This window comes from Moschus berezovskii, chromosome 21 (genome assembly GCF_049115385.1).
Source record: "Moschus berezovskii isolate FMDL1 chromosome 21, NW_MosBer_1.0, whole genome shotgun sequence".
NCBI lineage: Eukaryota > Metazoa > Chordata > Mammalia > Artiodactyla > Moschidae > Moschus > Moschus berezovskii.
The window spans coordinates 3,192,114-3,215,285 of record NC_142480.1 but is presented as its reverse complement, the minus strand read 5'-3'; the positions used below and the strand labels follow the sequence as shown (position 1 = coordinate 3,215,285).

The 23,172-nt window shown below is 47.1% G+C and overlaps 1 protein-coding gene across 4 annotated transcripts in view; it reads right to left on the bottom strand.

Moving 5' to 3' along the window:
- Positions 1-23,172, bottom strand: part of MOK (MOK protein kinase) — a 44,233-nt gene that overhangs the window by 5,052 nt on the left and 16,009 nt on the right. For 3 of the 4 annotated variants that reach the window (XM_055418574.2, XM_055418573.2, XM_055418572.2), the window contains exons 3-7: positions 10,909-10,998; positions 9,656-9,726; positions 2,243-2,321; positions 2,068-2,116; positions 373-551 (exon numbers count right to left, since the gene is read on the bottom strand). In XM_055418574.2, the coding sequence (XP_055274549.2) occupies positions 373-551; positions 2,068-2,116; positions 2,243-2,321; positions 9,656-9,726; positions 10,909-10,998 (468 nt within the window). The remainder of the gene's footprint in view (positions 1-372; positions 552-2,067; positions 2,117-2,242; positions 2,322-9,655; positions 9,727-10,908; positions 10,999-23,172) is intronic. The other variant, XM_088829840.1, reaches the window with a different exon arrangement.

The following is a 23,172-nucleotide window of genomic DNA, read 5'->3' as shown; positions in this document are numbered from 1 at the left end:
CGGAGTGCTCTAGACTCCAGCTGCTCCTCACCCCGGGGCCTGAGCGCCCATGGGAATGACTGAACTCTGAGGGCAGACTAGAGGGCACTGCCCCCGCTCCCACGGCAGGCCCCACGTGGCGCAGGGAGCACGCCCTGGCTCCGTTCCTCCACGGGCTTCAGCGGTTCTACCGCTGATGAGGCCACACAGACAGGCCCGGCCGCCCAGGGCCCGGCGCTCCTCCCTCCATGCTGGGCGAGCAAGGAGAGCGCTCCACCCGCTTCCTGTGAGGTTCAGGAGCAGCCACGACACCATGGCTGTTCCAGGCACACAGGACAGGGTGCAGGGTGGCCTGGCGGGAAGCCACTGGATGCTCCCGCAGGCCCAGCGCACCTGGCCATCTCGTAGAGCACGCAGCCTGCGCTCCACAGGTCCATCTTGAAGCCGTAGAAGCCATCGGTGAGGAGGCACTCTGGGGCCCGGTACCAGCGGGTGGAGATGTACTCAGTGTGCGGCTGCTTCGAGTAGACGCTCCGGCACGACCCGAAGTCCCCGAGCTTCAGGACATCCTGCTGCGGGCGGGGACACACAGGGACAAGCAACGTCACCAAGCAGCGACCCTCACACAGGCCATTCCAGGTACTGGCACGCTAACACGAGGACGCCTGGCAAATAAACGAGCTTGTAGACCACAGAGTGCTGGCTTTGTAAGCATCTGCAGTCGCCTCTAACCCAGGAGGAAGCGGGGTCTCTGTCCAGTGGATCACATTTACAAATATTCTGGCTGTGTTTTATAGACATTTCAAAATGTCTGCAAAACGTCTACGGGGCGTGCAAATGTGTAAGTCCCAGTGTAAGTCTACAGACGAGCTCGACAGCCTGGTCAGATGCCCCAGGACGCCTCAAGCAGGTTTCAAGGCGTCTCTTCCATCTTCTTTCTCTCGCGAACTCAAGTCGTAAAATGCAAGCTGTCAATAAACACGAAGCCTCTGGCAGGGACCTGCAGCTACAGCCCACGTTAAACAGCACTTCTCTCGGCCAGATGATGAAGAACCCTACACTGACAGCCTCGGACCTCTGTTCCCATCCCCGCTACATTCCACAAAAATGAAGGCACAGAAAAAGGCAAGAAACAGCCGTCTGAGGGGGCAAAGCATGCATCAAAGCCAGACTCATATGGCACAGATCTGAGAATTTCAGAATCACCAGACAGGAAATTAAAAAAAACCAACTATGATTCATTTAAGGGTTCCAGGGGAAAAAGAAGACAGCATGCAAGTTCAGATGGGAAGCATAAGAAGAGAGAAGGAAACCCTAGGAAAAAATCAAAATAAAACATCAGAAATAAAAAACACTGGCTTTGATAGGTTCATCAATACACTCAACAGCGAAGGAAAGAGGCAGTGAGCTTGAACACATGCCAACAGAAACTTCCCAAACTGAAATACAGAGCAACAAAGAACATCAAAAACAGAACCAAACATCCGGGAACTGTGGGACGATTGTGGACAAATCTCAGGAAAACGACGCTGAAAGAAGTCAGACCACAGAAGGGTACAGACCATGTAATTCCATTTACAGAACATTCTAGAAGACACGCATTAATTCTATTATGACAGAGAGTCAGCGTGTCTTTCCTGGGGACAACGGACAGGAAGGCAAAGGTTACCAAAGGCAAGAGGAAGCTTTTGGGAGCAGTGGCTTTGTTTGTCAACTGGGATGATTGTTTCATGGGTATATACAAATGCCCAAACCTAACAAATTGTACACTTCACACATGTACAGTTTAACGGCTTTTGAGTGAGACAGATGTGAGCTCAAATCCTGCCTCTTCCCCTTTCATATTTACAGCGTTTAGAATAATTTATCAATAAATGGGCTTATTTTTATACACAGTATATAAGAAGGGTGCCTTTTTCCAGACACGCAGTTATGTCGATGGCATTTATTAACGATTTTTTTCCCCAAACTGGACGGGAAAAAAAAAATAACAAACATGACATCCATTGGGATTGAAAGCATATCCAGTGAAAAGTCTTTATATTCTATCTTCATTCTAATATCAATTTTTCATATAAAAGTTCTTACCTTTACTAATATATTTTCTGGTTTTACATCTCTGTGAAATATTCCATTTCTGCATTCAACATGAAAAGAAGGACAGAATTAATTGTACCTCATTCAAATTCTTTCACACTGCATTTTCTAATGAATGGTAACACATTTTATTAATCTGAAAGCCTCCAAGTCTCCACATGCGTACCTGTGCATGTGGTCCAGGGACTTACACAGCTGGTACATATAGTGCGTAATTTTTTTCTCTGATAATGGGTGTCTTCTTCCTGTGCAATCAAGGAAACAGCCAAATATGGTTACCAATATCCCCATTTTTGAAATAAAACAAAAGTTCATAATGTGCAAGAATTTCTAATTTTCTCAGTGATAAACAGAATGGAATAGTTCTGGGAAATATGGAGTCCATCTACAAAATATGCCAAGTAGAATTCTATATACTGACATGATTTCATTCAGAACCGCACGGCACCAGGCCTTCTCTGCAATGAGAAGGGTGCTGAGCGATCACCAAGGGGCACTCGGTCTGGGAGCCTCCATGCAGCCTCAGGCAGGCCTACAGGGCACACTCCTCCACACTGTGACTCGAGATGGCAGGCCACGCGCGTGCGTGCGCGCTCAGTCGTGTCCGACTCTTTGCAACCCCATGGACTGAAGCCCTCCAGGCTCCTCTGTCCACGGAATTTACCAAGCAAGAATACTGGAGTGGGGTGCCATTTCCTGCTTCAGGAGATCTTCCTGACCCAGGGATTGAACCCGCGTCTCCTGTGTCTCCTGCACTGGCAGCTGGGTTCTTTACCACTGAGCCACCTGGGAAGCCCAAGATGGCAGGCGTCACCTGCAAATCCAGCATTTTCCTCAGCTTCCTGTCTAGATGGAGATTTCCGTCTTTAAGGGAATAGATCACAGTTTCTTTCTTTTTTTTGCTGCTGTACTGCCCGGCACAGGGATCTTAAGTTTCCTGACCAGGGATTGAACCCACACCCCTTGCAGTGGAAGCGTGACGTCTTAACCACTGGACCACCAGGGAAGTCCCAGAAGTACGTGCTCTTAATCGGAGACCAATGACTGAATCTCACAGCCCACACGCTCCTCTCACAAAAGGGAGCAGTCACTGGCACCGCCACCCATGCCCTGCAGCACGCCGGGTGCCCATCCACACAGCCTGCAACCTACACCTTCCTCACTCCTGCAGAGTTCGTGATGTTCTAGAACCCCGCACACCACACTCCAGCACCACGGAGTACTGCAGGCCACGGGGTCCCAAAGAGTCGGACTCGACTTAGTGACTGAATGACGACCAGTAGCACAGACCCCCAGACACCCGCATTCTTGAAGATGTCACATTTTATTTGACTTTAATCTCAGAGGCCTGTGTTTCTAGGTTATTAGGCTTTAAATATAAGAAACACACACTCTCACCTAACATTTCAGAGCACCAACACAAGCACATGGCCCACTTGACATTTTTGGTCCTAAGTTTGCAATTTCTGTTGAAAAATTAATGTTTTCTTTTTCTCGCATAACAAGAATGTTTATGGTTAATCATAGAAAGTAACAATTTACAAAATGTCTAAGTGGAGTGAATTTTTCCATGTCATACTATAATCTTTTTATTCTATTTCACATCAGTTTTCCACAATTTAAAAGAATTAAAACTAAGACTGTTGGCTTCCCACAGCTTGAGGAATTCTGTAATTTTACCGATTATCTGTACAAAGGTGAGAAGAAAACAAAATTTCCACTGTCTCCCATGAGGCTGGCTGAAGCACTGTGAGGCTCTGTCCTCACTGCCCATGGACGAGGCGGGCTCCCCAGACCCTGGTGGCAGACTGCCCCCCAGCTCAGGGCTCTCAGGACCAGGGCCCCAAGGCCCCTGGGGCTCGTGAAGACACAGGCTGCTCCCCATCCTCTCCCTGCATGTCCGGATCAGCAGGTCTGCGCTGGGGCCCTGAAAGCTGCCTTTCCAACGAGTTCCCAGACTGGCTGCAGGGCCTGGCTCTGCGCCTCGGGAGCCACGTCCCACACCTCCCTCTCGCTGATGGGATGCTCCAGCCCCATCCCCTTCTCCCACTTCCCGGTTGTACTCATGCTGCTCTGTCCCTAGAAGCACCCTTCCCACCCACATCCACACAGTCACATCCTAATTACAGAATAAAGTAGTCCTTACATTCATCTGAACCTGAACTCAGGGAAGGTGGACTCTTTGAGGAAAAGTCTAATGCATCCAATCTTCATAATCGCCTAGAGATCTTTCTTAAAGCAGATTCCAAGGCCCAGGCCTAGCCCGAGTGAATTGCAAGCAGGCGGGGGCCAGGAGTCTGACCTTTCAAACCTGCCTTCTGCCCCCAGTGCAGGAGGCCTCTCTCCCTTCCTCCCAGGAAGGCCGTGACTCCTTCCCTTCTCTCCATGGGACTCCCTGTCTGCACACAGGGGCTCCCGGGGAACAAGGGGCCCGCCTGAGCCATGGGCACCACTGGTCTGAGCAATCAGAGTCCACTCCCTCGACAAGGAGGATGGACTATCGACTTTCACAGTATTTCCCCCAAAACAAGATCCTAACTTTCCGGGCGCAAGATGGTATCTGGTTCCCACCAGATTCTCGCTTACAAACATCTTGAAGCAGACAAAATACTGTTAATAAAATGCCCTGAGGTTCCTTGTATGACCCTATACTGAAGCCAGCAGACTCCAAACAGTATTTCCCTGGCTAATTGAGCCAAATTAATTATTCCAGACAATTTTTTACCAAATATTCTCATTAAGAAGGCACTTAATGAATGTCACACATAACACCAGCAATGTAAAAAATCTAAAGTGAACACAATGATTAGCTGTGGCCTCCAGTGTAGCCCGCGCTGAACCAGGAAATCTAGCACACACACCCCTCCCACAAGAGGCTCTGTCCCCAGGCTACGCCTGGCTCTCCTGGTCAGGTTCCGAGGTGCCTGCCAGGCCCACCATGGCGTGGCCAAATGGCCCACAGTCTAAGCCTGGGCCCAGGGGCTGGGCCCTGAGGCAGCATGAGAGCACGTGTCTGCCATCAGTGTTTTCCAAGACAGAGCCCTGCAGGACAGCATGCGGTTCTCAGAGAGCCTGGAGGTCCCGACCGGCAGAGGGTAGCAGGTGGGGTGTCAGACTCAGCATGGAGCTGGAGCCATCACCAGCACCCTTCTCTCAACAAGACCACATTCAAGGAGGGCCTCCCAGCTCTGCTCTTTGTCTTCTGCTTTCTTATTTATTTTTTGGCCATACTATGTGGTATATGGGATCTTAGTTCCCTGACCAGGGGTGGAACCCACACCCCCGGCATTGAAGCACAGTCTTAACCACTGGACGGCCAGGGAAGTTCCCCAGCTCTGCTCTCTGAAGCTGGCTCATCTCAGGCAAGTGTTCTGACTTCTTGGAAGCGCTTTTCTCCGCTCTAGAGTGGAGCTGAGCTCCCAGCACGGGGACGAGCCAGTGCAGGTATCCAGAGGCGGCACACACCAGCTGGGTGTAGCGTGATGGTGGTGGTGGTGGTGGTAATGACAGCAGCCCATGCTGATTAAAGACCACGCCAGCCGGGCGCCGCTGCACACACCTCACACCTGTCAGTTACCCCTCAAACTACCCTGAGAGCCAGACACCAAGATTACCCCCATTTTCCAAACCAGGACCTGCCACCATGAGATGCGCATGGCACTGTGCGTGCTCTGGCCTGGAGTGCGACTGGGGACACCTGTGTTCCATCGACACAGACCTGGAGGGCACTTCCCAGAAGCACCAGCACTAACCTAACAGGATAGTGCCATCACGTTCAGAAAATTCAGCGAAAACAATGCTGCATCACTCACACCCTGAATGGCACAGATGGACAATGTGAGGAAGACGCTCAGCGCTCACGCCACATCAGAATGTTCCAAGGAAGAGTTAGGAATGCCGGAACGGGTTTATGTCATGTCTCTTTCCTTTTTATATATGTACAAAAGTGACGTGGGTGGAAACTGTCTCAATAGTTCTGAACGAGTTAATTTAATAAGGACAGAACTAAAATTGCTAAGTGATAAGAAAGGTATGTGTCAGAGCGGCAATGGCAACGTTTTTCTTCCTTTTTGTTGGTACATAAAAAATACTGCATCTTACAATTCAGTGGCTCATATTTGATCAAATATAAAAATATAATTGAATTCATCTGACACAGTAATGTCATGCAAAATTGTTACGTTGCAGAATGACTGGAACATGAACCCTGATTTCAGAGTTGCCTTAGCATTGAGGACACACAGTCATCCCTCGGGGTCTGCAGGGCACTGGCTCCAGGAGCCCCGCTGGCACCATAATGCGTGGATGCGCAAGCCCCTCGCGTGAAATGCTCCACAGCTCAGACACACCGCCTCAGCTCCTCAGGGAGACAAGCTGAGATGCTGTGCTTACAGTCAAACAAAGCTTGGTTTGCTTCTTCCTACCTGGCTCACCGCCCAGAGTCATGGATTTGTTTTAGGATGCCTGGTTCACTCACAGGCTCTAAATGGTATAACCCTAGGTGACAAGACGAGCCCCCGGACCCGGAACAGCCTGTGCTCCAGAAGGCGGCCCATGTGCTGCCGGGGAGTGTCTCGGGATCTGGGTGGCCGAGTCTGTCAAGGAGGACAGGCAGAGGAGCCACGGCAGGAGACTACGTGGCCCGAAAGTGGTCGGTGGTGGCCTTCTGGGTCCACTTGGGGCTGTCCAGAGGGCCATGCAGGGTGGGCAAGAGCAGGCGCTGCCCAAGTCCCAACCCCAGACCATTCCGGACGAGGCCCACGGCCGTGGACGGGTCCGTCTCTCCATGCCTCCCTTTCACCATCCGGAACATGTGATCATGACAGAATCCGCCCGCAGGCTCTCAGGGTGAAATAAGCTGACTCCTCTCAAGAGCCAGGGGCAGCGCCGGGCTTGTGATGAGCACTCACGTCAGCCATCACTGTCATCGCCGCACAGTCAGCGCCCCCAAACCCCCGGGGCTCTGTCCGCAGGTCCCGCATCCGAGGTTTCTGAGGCTGGCTGAATCCCTGAGTCGTTTTATATACAAGGGGCTTGAGCATCCATGGATTTTGGTACCTGCGGAGCTCCTGGAACCAGTACCCTGCAGACACCGAGGGATGACTCCATGTCCTCAATGCGAAGGCAACTCTGAAATCAGGGTTCATGTTCCAACAGTGAGTGTCTTACAATCACTGTCAACTGTTTTCCGCACATTTTAACATCTCTGACACTTAGAGGCCCCTTAGCACCGACAGCACCTGATCCCATGCTCAGAGCATAGCCCCTGGCCTGTGAAGCCACTCGGCATCCACGGGATGAACCAGTGGCCGCTGAGCTTGTAATACAACAGTCTGCTTTCTGCAGTCTCTGCAGACAGATACTGAAAGTGACAGATTCGCTTCCTCCAATTACACAACTCCCCTACTACTGGAAATTAAAATATTGACTTCTAAACAAAGTTTTCTCCAATCTAAACACAAAAAAACTTGCCAGAAATTATCCCCTCCCCTTGAGTTTTAATATATCACACTCTAACAATCAAAATTCTAACGTAAGATATGTATCTTATACCAAGAGAATTGTTATTATACTAAAAGGAAGTGATTCTGTAGATTCATTAAGAACAAAATGTCGGTTTACTGGTAACAAGATCATTGCAAATTACAGTAAAATTTACCGGTTGTTTCTCTTGGTTGCGTTGATACCAACTGTCCTGATTCAGTTAAAATGTGTATCACACAGAGACTATCAAAGTGAAGAATCTAAGTCGGTTAGTGTATCTGAAAGTTAATCATAGAGTAACACCTTATTTATCCAACTCGTCTGGAATAAGACCTCAAGTGAGATTTCCAGTAAGTGAGGCTTACTCCTCAGATACAAAACTCTTTTCTATTTGGAGGTACTTTACATGGGAATCTTTTAAAAACATTTCACTTTCCCATCAGCATTTCATAACCCAGTACATGACTGTGTTCCCTCTGACCTCTCTTGGGGAACCTGGTAGCTTACAGCTGTTTTCCCAGACCACTCCTGATCTGGTTTATATTTTCAGTCTCCTCCCCCATTACTGGATGGTCACCTGTCACTTTCTGTTGGTGTGTAAAGTTCTAGAAGCTGCTTTTAAGAGCTCTTATTTTTAATAGGTTTCAGGCCAAGAAACCAGATGACTAAGTTTATTTTAAATTGTACTTAAAGCAAGACAGCTGAGTGAGAGGCTTGTCTACGAATAAAATACACAAGGTTCATAACTTAAAAGAAATACCATATATTCCCAGATACAAGGCAATCTCCTACTCTCCTCAAAAGGTGTAAAAGTTTCTGGATCCAAAAGTTTTATATCAACTTTCACAGATGTAAAACTTGTCTACTCAAGCTATTTATTAATTTACTAAGCCACATATTTTAAATCACATATAAAATATGTCCATTTGACATAATACTTCTTTCCACGCTCCCACTTCATAAACATAATTTTATCTGAACTCTTCACATGCACCTTTAACATGTTAAAGGCCCCCTTTGTTGCACGAACAGCTTCTCGATCCAAAACTTTTCTACAGCACATCATCTGCCCTTTGGCCTAACCTGCTTGAGGTAACATAGCAGTTTTTAAAATCATCTATGATACTGTCGCTAAGATTCTATTTCAGACATACAGTCCCTCATATAACATAAGGCAGTGGGTTTATTCATTTTTTCGGTAAGAATAATATGATCCATAAAGTCTAACACATTGCTGTGTGATATTTACAAGGCTCATTTGTCCTGACATCTAACACAACTGGGAGGTCAGACCCAGGGCTATTCAATAAATGTGGGCCAATCTTCTGCCTCCTTCTCTCTGCTTCCCTCAGGTGACCTCTGTCGGCCTCCAAAACCAGCCGTGACTGAGGTCAGCCCAGGCAAGCGTGCTTCCCTGAACAGTGCTGTATTGTTCAAAAGATGGGGAATGAATGAGCGCTCAGCGGTACAGGGCACCACGTGAGGGTCCAAACCCGAGGAGGAAGGAGAGTCCCTCTCAGGGGATTATTTGTGGGGGAAGCCCTGCCTTATTCCGAAGCCTAGAGTAGAATGCCGAGCAACGGCAGAGCCCGGAACGGACCCTCGAAGGGCACGAGCCTGCAGAAGGCCTGAGCTGGGCCTCCTGCTGCGCTACCCTCACCCGCGTCACCCCGCCAGCCTGAGCGCCGTGTGGCATCACTTCCTGTCTACAGCCATGTTCTGAGCAGACAAGACTGCCCCCAAAATACCTCCCACACCCAGGTGGCGCTAGTGGTAAAGAACCCACCTGCCAATGCATGAGACATTCCCTGGCACGAGTTCAATCCCTGAGTTGGGAAGATCCCCTGGAGGAGGAAATGGCAACCCACTCCAGTATTCATGCCTGGGGAATCCCACGGACAGAGAAGCCTGATGGGCTACAGTCCGTTGGGTCACAAAGAGTCGGACACAATTGAAGCGACTTAGCACACACACACTGTATACTTGTATACAACTACTGAACTGTGGTGACTGATGATTTTGAGAATTAAGACAAATATATGGGAACTATAAGCTTCAAAAGATCTTAGATGCTCTTTCAAATTATTCAACATACCTCGTATTAGCTCATAAATATTCATGTCCATAAGTTCACATATTAGGGCAAGAGAACCAGATTTTCTGTCGCTGAAGAAAAAAGCAGGTTTTTAAAATAGTTTTTTCCTTATATTAATCAGAAAAAAAGCATCAGATATTTAACTCATTTGTAAACATTTCTGATAAACATAAAACACTCCCACAGCAAAGACCAAAGTGTAACGACCGAAACAGCAAAAGTTTTGATTTTCAATCAGTATTTTAGGTAAAAATAATTTTAAATAATAATAAAACGACTTTAGGCAAAAATTCTAAACACTGGCCACCCACAATTTTGAGAAAAAAACATCTTGAGATTATAAAAGTAACTATTATATCTTTAGACAAAAGAAACAGGTTGAGGAGTTGGAGAAGCAAAACAAAGAAAGTAGCACTTAATTCCGGGCTGCAAATTCAGCTTTAATTTACCTAAATTACTTCCATGTCACTGAGATACATCACATGTGGGGAGTGAAATACAAAACCCGGCCAGGGTAGGAGGAGGAAGATGCCTCTCCCCAGCCCCTGCAGGGTCGCCCTGGGGCCCCTCAGGGTGCCTGTGGAGGCGCTGGACGGGCCGCGCTGTCCTCGGGCTGCCGCAGGAGCGTTTGCCCAAGTGTCGGCACAGGCAGCACTGTGGCCTCCTGTGCAGGCTGCAGTCTCCGGACCAGCCGAGCACGAGCCTCAGAGCATGCGGGCCAGGAGGCCACACGGCCAGGACGAGGCACTGCGTTTCGAGTTCAGAACTGGTCAGCTCTCTGATGAAAACAAACCCCCATGGTCAGAGACCAATGGCGCCACCCCCGGGCCCGGGGCCCTTCCCGCTGAGGGGCGCATTCTCGGAGCTTCAGGCCAGATCCCAGCCCCAGCCCCTGGCAGACAAGCCCTTCCAGACGAGCTGCACTCTGCCTTCTTGATTAGAACAGAATTCGCTGAAGTTATGTCGAATACAGTGAAAATGGCTGCATGAAGTCATTCCAAGATGGCAACTGCAGGCGTGACCTAAGTGCAGCCCCCGAGAGAGGACAACAGGGCTCACAGGCGGGTGTCCTGAGCCTCCGCCACCTCAACGAAGGCCTTTCCACTTCAGGACTCGGATGCAGACGCTGGCCCGAATACGTGTCTGAGCTACAAAGCCAGTATTTAAAATGTCTACCACGGTTTTCTTGCTTAAAAAGAGAGCTAACAATTGTCATCGAGCTTAGATCATTTTTAAAGCCCCGATGTACTTACAAAACCACTTCGTGCAGCGTGAGGATGTTGGGGTGCGGGTTCAGGCGCCTCAGTGCCTGTATCTCTCGTAGGTCGCTCACTTGCTCAATGCTGTCGTGCAGGTAAAAATAAAAATGAGTTTATTATCCAGGTCAACTTTAAAGTCAGGGTCATCAGATCACTGTTTATTATCCATGATCACAAGGTACAAACTCACAAATACCGTCAAGCAAGTTTATCAGGTTTTATTTCTCCCATCAGCAGCTGATCATAAGCAGATCTCATTTCTACATTATCTTATGAAAATCGAGGCTCTTACAGCTTTGGACATGCATTCAAACTCTTCCCATCTAAACTCCTGAAAGAATACTTTGGTGGTTTCTCTTACAACTAATAAAATATAGAAACAGAGACAAACTTTCCATTAGTCAGTTTATAGGAACTAACTGAGCAATGTAAGCAACATCTGAAAATAAGCATCTCACGTTCAGACCGGCCTTCCTTCTCATCTTTAATGCAGGCTGCACAGGTTTTCACGGTCATTCATTGGGGAAAGGCGTTCTCTCAGCAGGTGTGTCTTTACTGAGGCTTTTCTTTATGGAGCCTGCTCTGCCTGCCACTGTTTGTTCACATCCCAGACCACAACAATACAACAGAGGCCAACTGCCTGAAGCTGGCTGTCCCACCCTCCAGACTGACCCTTACCAGGGCACTCTCCCTATGGCTGGGCCCGTGGGGTCATCCCAGCTGAATGACTCCGTCCACCAGAGACTCCATCTCAGCAGCTCCAAAAGAAACTGATTCTGGAAATATTCTTTCTCTGAACTGGCAAAACTGTGTCACCAACTTCTTTTTTCTTTTTTTTTCCTGGCCTTACCACGTAGCTCGTGGACTTCTTGTTCCTAGACCAAGGATTGAACCTGGGCCCCAAGGTTGAACTGAGTCCTAACCACTGGACACAGCCAGGGAATTCCCAACCAACTTTCAACATGTAGAGTAAAGCTCAGCATTTTGTTTGGTTATTAAAAGAGTGGTTAGACCCAATAGTATATTATTACTGCTGGTTTAAATCAACACGGCTGGATATTTCCAGTCTCTCTCATGCCAGGCAACAAATGGGAGCCTGACACAAGAACCTGGGCAGTCTGAGCAGGACACTCCTGACAAAAGGCTTTAGGCCCCCGTTTAACTATTATCCCCGATTTCCTCCCTCATATCCAGGACGATACTCAAAATATTAGCAACTTACACACCCTGGTCCACAACCGGCCAGAAAAGACACAGCTCACTTTGCTGGCGCAGTAGCCTTAAGGAGGAGCTGGGACTGCAACCCTTCAGTTGCTGAAGAGAGTGGGGGATCCCACGACTGCTAGGTAAGGGGCCAAGCATGCTGCGTAGGGGGGTGGGGGGGGGGCCGCACCCCAGAGGCTCAGGATAGCAGCTCCTTCCCGCCTAAGAACCACTACAGACAGGCTATCCTGGGGCGCGCAGGGACCAGACCACGACCCTGTCCGTCCACTCCGCAGCTCAGCGCCCAGCCCACCACCTGCTCCTCCCCGCACCCTGGCCTTCTAGGTGACTCTAGAACAGTAATTACCAAAACTTGTCCCATAGAATTTCATTTCTCTGGAAAACGCTTTGTGCGTAAACTGCGTGTTGAGGAAATGTGAGAGAGGGCCAATCTAGTTTCTTTCGGAGACTGACAATTTACAGTTGATGCTAGAAACTTTCAAAAATCCTACAAAATAAGGAAAACACTTTACCTTCATTCAAACCAACATTTTCCAGACGTTCTGGGGGCACAGGGTCCTCTCTTACATGCTATTAAGTCACCGTCCCTTAGAACTAAGGTTCTGGAGAACACACCACTCCAGACCGTCCTCTGAGTGACATGGCAAATACAGATTATTTTCCTTAGGGCAGAGGAGATGCACACGGACACCGACAAGGCAAAAGGAAGAAGAAAAGGTCAAGCAGAGCATTCTTGGGGGGTGCTGATGCAGACGGCTGCCATGCAACGGGTGCGCGCTGGAAGGGCATCCATGGTTCGCCCACAGTCCCACACTGCAGAGTCCCTGACCCAGGACCAGGCCACTGAAGACCCCCCCACCGGTGCCTGCCACGCCTCTGCCCAGGGCATGCTGTAAGTCAGTGGTTATCAACCAAAGGGACCTTGCCCCCCTAAGGGACACAGGACAATACTAGAGACACTTTCAGCTGTCACTGCTCCAATGCTCAATATCCTACGGTGCACAGGACAGGACCTGGAACAAAGATGGACCCAGGCCCAAACGCCGATGGCACCAAGAAGCCCAGCCTTAGGTGGAAATGGCAAGAAACCAATTGGAGCTAGCAACAGTTCCAAATTTGAACTATACACCCAATCTAAAAAAAAAAAAAAATCAATCAGTCTTTTAGGATCAGTTAGTCAAACAGCTGTGTCATTTAGACAAACATTCACTCATTCTTCTCATCTTAAATATGAAAACCAGCTATGATACCCGGAAACACATTTTGTTATTGCAGACAGAATCGTTTTATGCCTCCCAGGCACTCACTCAGAACTAAGGAGCGAGTGCAAACATCAGACGGGCACCCTGACTGGGTTCTGCACACCTCAGTTCAAGCAACAGTGTGCGCTCAGACGCAAATCAACTCTGTCCTGCTTTTAAACATCTTGGGCGGGAGAGGGAAAAAACTAAAAATCTGCAAAGTAACCACTTTTCTTTGCCTTGGAGTTGCTTTGAATTTTGTGGTCAAGTGACATTCAGGTTTTTTCTGTGTGTTTGTCTTCTTACTGCCGAGCTGGAAACAGAAAACATCATGGAGTGGAACACAGAGGAATGGAGGCAAGCCTCTGCTTCGCAAAGAACCAGCTGGGGAACTGCCCAGTGGTTAAGACTCCAAGCTCCCAATGCAGGGGGTGAGGGTTCAGTCCCTGGTCCGGCAATTAAGATCCTACATGCTACGGAGCAGTCAAGCCCGTGGGCCAAAACTGCTGAGCCGCACCGCAGCCACAGAGCCCGCGTGCAGTCCGCACCACAGTCAAAGACCCCCGGACGCGAGGAAGGCCCCGAGCTCCGTGACTAAGACCCAGAGCAACCAGACAAATACTCCAGCACGCACACAATGAAGCGGCCGGACGCGCTCACCGGAATGGCTGGAATTTAAAGGACGAACCACCAAATGCTGACAAGGACATGAAGCAACTAGAACTCTCGGGTTCTTTGCTGGTGGAAGTGGAAAAAGGTATAGTCATTTCAGAAAAAGGCTGGGCTGTTTCTTGTAAAGTTAAACATACATCTACCCTGTGACCCAGAGATTCTGTTTCTAGGTAATGACCTAAAAAAAAAAAAATATATATATATATATATATATAACCATAAAAAGTCTCGTATGAGGTTTTACAGAAGCTTTATTCATAGTGGTCCAAAGCCAGAAACAACCTGAAAGCTCCTCAACGAGAGACGAGATCAACAAGGCGCTCTGCAGGCACAGGCTGGGATGGACGCCACTCAGTGGTGAGAAGACGCCAACTGCCGATGCGGCAGCAGCGACAGGCCTCAGAGACGGCATGCACGCTGCACTAAAGGGCTGCAGAGATTCCATTCAACAGGGGCGTCTAGAAGACGGTAAAGAGAAACAGAACAAAACCCAGAAGAGTGGCCACCTGGGACAGGGAGGGCGGACTAAACAAGCAACGTGCAGGAACTCCTGACGGTGAAAGAAATGCTCTATGCTGGGATTACACAGAGATAGCCACCTGCAAAAATTATGTAGTTCAAAAATGTGCATTTCAATGAATGCAAATTTTGCCTTAAAAAAAGAACTGTATAATAATAACCAAGTGGAATGCAAAAGTAGGAAGTCAAATATCTGAAGTAACAGGCTTGTTTGGCCTTGGAGTACAAAACGAAGCAGGGCAAAGGCTAACAGAGCTTTGTCAAGAGAACATGCTGGTCATAGCAAACACCCTCTTCCAATAACATAAGAGACGACTCTATACATGAACATCACCAAATGGTTAGTGCCAAAATCAGACTGACTATATCCTTTGCAGCCGAAGGTAGAGAAGCTCTATACAGTCAGCAAAAATAAGAGTAGGATCTGACGGTGGCTCAGATCACGAACTCCTTATTGCAAAATTCAGACTTAAATTGAAGAAAGTAGGAAAAACCAGTAGGCCATTATGTATGACCTAAATCAAATCCCTTATGATTATACAGTGGATATGATGAATAGATTCAAAGGACTAAGTCTGGTAGATGGAATGCCTGAAGAACTATGGACAGATGTTCGTAAAACTGTATAGGAGGTGGTGATCAAAACCATCCCCAAGAAAAAGAAATGCAAGAAGGCAAAGTGGTTGTCTGAGGAGGCCTTACAAACAGTTGAGAAAAGAAAAGATGCAAAAGGCAAAGAAGAAAAGGAAAGATACCCAACTGAATGCAGAGTTCCAGAGAATAGCAAGGAGAGGTAAGAAAGCCTTCTTAAGTGAACAGTGCAGAGAAGTAGAGGAAAACAATAGACTGGGAAAGACTAGAGATCTCTTCAAGAAAATTAGAGATACCAAGGGAACATTTCATGCAAAGATGGGCACAGTGAAGGACAGAAATGGCAAGGACCTAACAGAAGCAGAAGAGATTAAGAAGAGGTGGCAAGAATACACAGAAGAACTGTACAAAGAAGATCTTCACAACCAAAATAATCATGATGGTGTGATCACTCACCTAGAGCCAGACATCCTGGAATGTGAAGTCAAGTGGGCCTTAGGAAGCATCACTACAAACAAAGCAAGTGGAGGTGATGGAATTCCAGTTGAGTTATTTGAATTCCTAAAAGATGGTGCTGTTAAAAAGTGCCGCACTCACTATGCCAGCAAATGTGGAAAACTTAGCAGTGGCCACAGGACTAGAAAAGGTCAGTTTTCATTCCAATCCCAAAGAAAGGCAATGCCAAAGCATGTTCAAATTACCATACAATTGCGCTCATTTCACACACCAGCAAGATTATCTCAAAATCTTTCAAGCCAGGCTTCAACAGTACATGAACCCAGAACTTCCAGATGTCAAGCTGGATTTAGAAAAGGCAGAGGAACCAGAGATCAAATTGCCAACAAACGATGAATCACAGAAAAAGTAAGGGAATTCCAAAAAACATCTACTTGTGCTTCACTGGACTACGCTAAAGCCTCTGACTGTGTGGATCACAACACACTGTGGAATATTCCTAAAGAGATGGGAATATCAGGCCACATTATCTGCCCCCTGAGAAACCTGTATGCAGAACAAGAAGCAACAGTTATAACTGGACATGGAACAACAGACTGGTTCAAAATTGGGAAAGTACATCAAGGCTGTACATTGTCACCCTGCTTATTTAACTTATATGCAGAATACACCATACGAAATGCTGGGCTGGATGACTCACAAGCTGGAATCAAGATTGCCAGGAGAAATATCATTAACCTCAGATATGCAGGTGATGGAGAAGGCAATGGCAAGCCACTCCAGTACTCTTGCCTAGAAAATCCCATGGACGGAGGAGCCTGGTGGGCTGCAGTCCGTGGGGTCGCTAAGGGTCGGACACGACTGAGCGACTTCACTTCCACTTTTCACTTTCACACATTGGAGAAGGAAATGGCAACCCACTCCAGTGTTCTTGCCTGGAGAATCCCAGGGATGGGGGAACCTGGTGGGCTTCTGTCTATGGGGTCACACAGAGTCGGACACGACTGAAGTGACTAAGCAGCAGCAGCAGCATGCAGATGATACCACTTTAATGGCAGAAAGCATAGAGGCACTAAAGAGCCTCTTGATGAAGGTAAAAGAGGAGAGTGAAAACTCAGCATTCAAAAAACAAAGATCATGGGTTCCAGTCCCATCATTTCATGCCAACGAGATGGGGAAAAAGTGGAAACAGTGTCAGATTTCATTTTCTTGGGCTACAAAATCAACGCGGACAGTGACTGCAGCCACGAAATTAAAAGACGCTTGTTCCTTGAAACAAAAGCTATGACAAACCCAGACAGTGCTTTTCAACTGTGGTGTTGGAGAAGACTCTTGAGAGTCCCTTGGACAGCAAGGAGATCCAACCAGTCCATCCTAAAGGAAACCAGTCCTGAATATTCATTATAAGGACTGATGCTGAAGCTCCAATACTCTGGCCACCTGATGCGAAGAACTGACTCACTGGAAAAGACCCTGATGCTGGAAAAGACTGAAGGCAGGAGAAGAAGGGACCACAGAGGATGAGATGGTTGGATGGCACCACCAACTCAATGGACTTGAGTTTTAGCAAACTCTGGGAGATGGTGAAGGACAGAGAAGCCTGGCGTGCTGCAGTCCATGGAGACGCAGAGAGCTGGACACAACTCAGTGACTGAATCATGACAGCAACCAGGCGGGGTGGGAGGCCAGATGGAGTTATACAGAGTGATTAAAAATCACAGGCTGGAAAACTCAATGTCCAGGAGAGACGCCCGGCTCCCGGCGGCGCAGACGCGAGAGACGCCCGGCTCCCGGCGGCGCAGACGCGAGAGACGCCCGGCTCCCGGCGGCGCAGACGCGAGAGACGCCCGGCTCCCGGCGGCGCAGACGCGAGAGACGCCCGGCTCCCGGCGGCGCAGACGCGAGAGACGCCCGGCTCCCGGCGGCGCAGACGCGAGAGACGCCCGGCTCCCGGCGGCGCAGACGCGAGAGACGCCCGGCTCCCGGCGGCGCAGACGCGAGAGACGCCCGGCTCCCGGCGGCGCAGACGCGAGAGACGCCCGGCTCCCGGCGGCGCAGACGCGAGAGACGCCCGGCTCCCGGCGGCGCAGACGCGAGAGACGCCCGGCTCCCGGCGGCGCAGACGCGAGAGACGCCCGGCTCCCGGCGGCGCAGACGCGAGAGACGCCCGGCTCCCGGCGGCGCAGACGCGAGAGACGCCCGGCTCCCGGCGGCGCAGACGCGAGAGACGCCCGGCTCCCGGCGGCGCAGACGCGAGAGACGCCCGGCTCCCGGCGGCGCAGACGCGAGAGACGCCCGGCTCCCGGCGCAACCGACCACGTGCAGAATCGTGGCTGAGAGGAGCTGCCCCGCACCCAGGGTTAGGGCGGTGGCCGAGAGGAGCTGTACCACGTCCAGGAGGCGGTGGCTGCTTGGGCACCGGAGGGCCGAGAGGAGCTGATCCACATTCAAAGCAGGAGGGGCGGCCTTGAGGAGATACCCCTCGTCCAAGGTAAGGTACAGCGGCTGCGCCTTGCTGGAGCAGCTGGGAAGAGGTACTCCACGACCAAGTGGAATATAAGAATCCAGTGTTCTGGGGAGGAAGGAACAAGATGGCGGAGGGATAAGACGGCGAGACCACTTTCTTCCCCACAAATTCATCAAAAGAACATTTGAATGCGGAGTAAAGACCACAAAACAACTTCTGAATATTGGCAGAGGACATCAGGCTCCCAGAAAAGCAGCCATTGTCTTCTAAAGGAAAGAGAAGAAATCAAGCTCCACCCACCAGAACACTGACACATGCCTCCCTAACCAGGGAACCCGGACAAGTCACCCGTCCAACCCCACACACAGCGAAGAAACTACATAATAAAGAGAACTCCACAAACTGCAAGAAGAGGGAAAGGCCACCCCAAGCAAAGCAATATAAGCAAGATGAAGGGGCAGAGAAATACCCAGCAAGTAAAGGAACAAGATAATTGCCCACCAACACAAACAAAAGAAGAAGATATAGGGAATCTACCTGATAAAGAATTTCAAATTTTGATGGTGAAAATGATTCAAAATCTTGAAAGCAAAATGGAGTTACAGATAAATAACCTGGAGAAAAGGATTGAGAAGATGGAAGAAAGATTTAATAAGGACTTAGAAGAAATAAAAAAGAGTCAATATACAATGAATAATGCAATAGATGAGATCAGAAACACTCTGGAGGGAACAAACAATAGAATAACAGAGGCAGAAGACAGGATTAGTGAACTAGAAGATAAAATTGTAGAAATAAATGAAACAGAGAGGAAAAAAGAAAAACGAATTAAAAGAAATGAGGACAATATTAGAGATCTCTGGGACAATGTTAAACGCTCCAACATTCGAATCATGAGTCCCAGAAGAAGAAGACAAAAAGAAAGACCATGAGAGAATACTTGAGGAGATAATAGTTGAAAACTTCCCTAAAATAGGGAAAGAAATAATCACCCAAGTCCAAGAAACCCAGAGAGTCCCCAACAGGATAAACCCAAGGCGAAATACTCCAAGACACATATTAATCAAATTAACAAAGATCAAACACAAAGAACAAATATTAAAAGCAGCAAGGGAAAAGCAGCAAATAACACATAAGGGGATTCCCATAAGGATAACAGCTGATCTTTCAACAGAAACTCTTCAGGCCAGAAGGGAGTGGCAAGACATACTTAAAGTGATGAAAGAAAATACCCTACAGCCCAGATTATTATACCCAGCAAGGATCTCATTCAAATATGAAGGAGAAATCAAAAGCTTTACAGACAAGCAAAAGCTGAGGGAATTCAGCATCACCAAACCAGCTCTCCAACAAATGCTAAAGGATCTTCTCTAGACAGGAAACACAGAAAGAGTGTATAAACTTGAACCCAAAGTAATAAGGAAAATGGCTACGGGATCGTAGTTATCAATAATTACCTTAAACGTAAATGGGTTGAAATTTTCAAAAAGGCTAGGAAACAATTCTCATAGCCATCAATAGTTCAGTGTTGAGTTCATGAATAGTTTTTAAAGTTTGGGACAAACTGTAGTATTTGCTATTTGAAGTACTATTTGTAATTGGCATATTACGATGTAACATTGGTCTTCATTTCCAACTTAAAACGCCTAAAAATGCCTAACAGGTTTTTAGATTTGTGAATTTTAGTTGAAATGTATTTTACGATGTTACTAAACCTGCAGAAATATTGAAATATTTCAGAGAACTTATTCACTGTACATTTAATTTATTTTATTTATAAAAGTTATGAACTGTAGAAAGTTTTACTTGTTGGGTCAAATGCTTGTTGCTTCAAATGCTTGTTGCATTTGAAGTGCTAGTTACAAGAAAATCAAATACCTTCAATGTATAAATGCTATTAAGTTTTTAAAGGACTCTGGAGTATAAGTAAGTTTGTTTAAAGAAATTTAGTCTATTCAACCTGAATCAGCTCTGTCAAACATTAATTAAAAGCCTCATTTTAAATAAATAAATAAATAAATAAATAATGGTGGTGGGAGGGAGGGTTGGGAAGCTGGCTGGAGGTAGAGGTGGTGAAGTTTATAAATCTAATTAAAAATGAAGTTGCATTTCCATTTTCCAAATCCACCCATCCACCAGCGTACTGTGTCACTAGACATTATGTACGATTTTACTTTGCGACAGAAACCATTACATTTAAAAATTCATTACAGCAAGGTGAGTTAGACACATGATGGATGCAGCTTTAATTCTGCCATATATTATTACAGTTAAAATGTAAATGATGAAAAATATTTTGTGCTTATCAGCATTTATGTGGAAATGTGTTTTACAGTGATATATGATGTTATATTTCTATTATTGTGATGAAAAAAAAAGCAATACAAAAAGACGAAGTGTTTATTAAAACATGAAAAAAAAAAAAGAAATAAATGGTTTTGCAGCACTGAAGAGATTATAGAAAGTAAATAAGCTAGATCAGATCTGTTTTATGTAGTAATTTTATAGTTTATTTTAATTATTTCAGTTGTAAAATATTGTTATACTGTTAATTAGTTCTGATTGTTCATATTAAACTATTGTAATGCAAAAAAATAAATAAAATTAAAACAAACAAACAAAAAAAAAAATCACAGGCTGGGCGGTGGCGGCTGCGGTACCTGAGGCTCATTATACTACTGTTTACTTTGTATATACTTGAAAAGTTCTGTAATTATATCCTACTTAAGTAAAAGAGTCTTTAAAGTGACTCATGAGTTTCTTGCCTTTGTTTTTATTTAGAATCCAGACAGAAGACTTATTTTTGTAGAAGTAATCTGAGGACCACTGAGTGATGTGACTTGGGATAAAGCCGTGTTCTGAGTCAAGAACAGGCGCCGCACTGCCTCCCGCAGCAGGGCACTGAAAGGACACAGCCCCCAGCCCCACACAGACAGGGGTCCCAGCCCCGCTCTACCCCTTGGGAGCTGAGGGACGATCGGCAGTGTGGGGAGCTCACCCTTCTGGCGGAGGGTCCCTCATTTGAAGGAAGACTCTCCACTAGGGCTACTGGGAGGATTAAACGACATGTGCACACAATTCACCTGGTACTGGGCATGGCACCAGATGCTCTGGGAACAACTGTGGTAAGCTTCACTTTTTGGGGGGGCTGTGCCACAAGGCATGCAGGAGCTTAGTTCCCTGACTGGGAATTGAACCTGTGCTCTCTGCCATGGAAACACGGAGTCTTAACCAGTGGGCCACCAGGGAGGCCTGTGTAATCTTCATTTTTACTGTTGCTACTCATATTTATTATTGTACCCAATATTCCAAATAGTCTTCAAACTGTTTTGCTGAGTAACTTGCACCAACTGTTAGACGACAAGCTGACCCATTACTGTGCTCACTGTTTTCGCCTGCATCTTTAATTTTACCCTCCCAACGATCCTGCCAGGTAGACACTGTGGTGGTTCCCACTGTGTAAATAAACTGAACCACAAAGAGAGATTAATGAACTGCCCAAGGTCACACAACCAAAAGTGGAGGAGCTGTTGGTTCTGCCCTCACCTAGTAACCCCGTGCTGGCGAGGATCCACACGAGCTTCTCTTACTGCTTCGGGACAAAAAGAGAGATCCTACAAACATCAAGACTAATGACTTTTTTAATGACTCATTCCATTTCTTTACAACATTTCTAAAGGAAGAACACAGTGGTAGCAAAAAAAAGAGCATCTTATTAACAGTGTATTTCTGGTGGGCATAGGCGGGAGAACCCTCTGAAGACAGACCAAAAAACTACCAAAGCGACTGGGTCACACTGCTGGCCTTATGCAAGCAACTAACTTCATCATCCCCAGACTAAGGCTGCGAGCCACTGAGGGAAGACAGATCTCAGGAGCTGCAAACGCCCCTCCCGACACAGTACGAATGAGCTGGTCTATTCTAATACCTCACCTTGACTTCCTGTGAGCTAAGGTGACTGCCAAAGCCATCGATTTCTATTTCAGAGGAGCAGAAAGGAAGGGCTGGAAGTAACACTGGGAGGAGGTGGGTCAGAGGCTCTGAAACCAAGCTCCTTCTGGCTGCGTGACTCAGCGTGACTTGCTCTGTTCCTGACTGACTCTCCTTGCCCACACCACCCACACAACTGCGCAAGGTGACTCTGAGGTTTCACTCAACCATAAGCAGAGCAGAAATGGATTTTTAAAGGAATCTAAAATTATTCTTCAAATGAATAAGGTTAAACTGATTTATAATGATGACAGATATTATATTCCAGAGCTCTAAAAGCTGAAGATACTATTTTCATGGTTGAAAAAGAAAAATAAAACCAAAGGACAGAATAAAACTTGTGGATCAAGGATCAGTGACACTGGAATATCCAATAAATGGTCAGCAATAAAACTCCTAGAAGTGACACCAAATACAGCTGTCTTTCTTCTAGAACTTTCTTCGAGAACCTACAGTCACGTCTTCCTGTAAAACAGGAATAATAGCAATATCTTTTTCAACGTTAGAAGCCACGTGCAACATGACTCATTCTGGATCATCTATGGTTATTTTCTGTTTGGTCTGATTTGCTTTTTAATTTTGAAGTTACTTTAGACTAACAGAAGAGTTGCAACGACAGTAAAGGACGCCCCTTTCACCTGGCTTCCCCTAATGCTAACATCTCACATAACATTTGCCAAAACTGAAAATGAACACCGGTACAACTCTACTCAGTACTCTAGACACTTTATGTGGATTTGCCCAGTTCTTCCACTGATGCCTTTCCCTCTCCTGGGATCCAGCAGACCACACTGCAAGTAAGTGGCCATGTCCCCCCAACTCTGTGACAGCACCACAGTCTGTCCTCGTCATTATCTTCACTGTTTCGAGGAGGACTGGGCCGGTGTTTTGTAGAATGCCCCTCAGTGTGGGCTCTTCTGATGTATTCTCATAAATCAACTGAGATTACAGACCTTTCGAAGAGAATGCCACTGAGGGGACACGCTCTTTCCACGCCATTTATCAGAAGGTATGTGATATCAATGTCTTATTACTGATGACGCTGATATTAATGATTTAGTTAAGTAGCATCTACCAGGCTTTTCTCTGTAAAGTTAA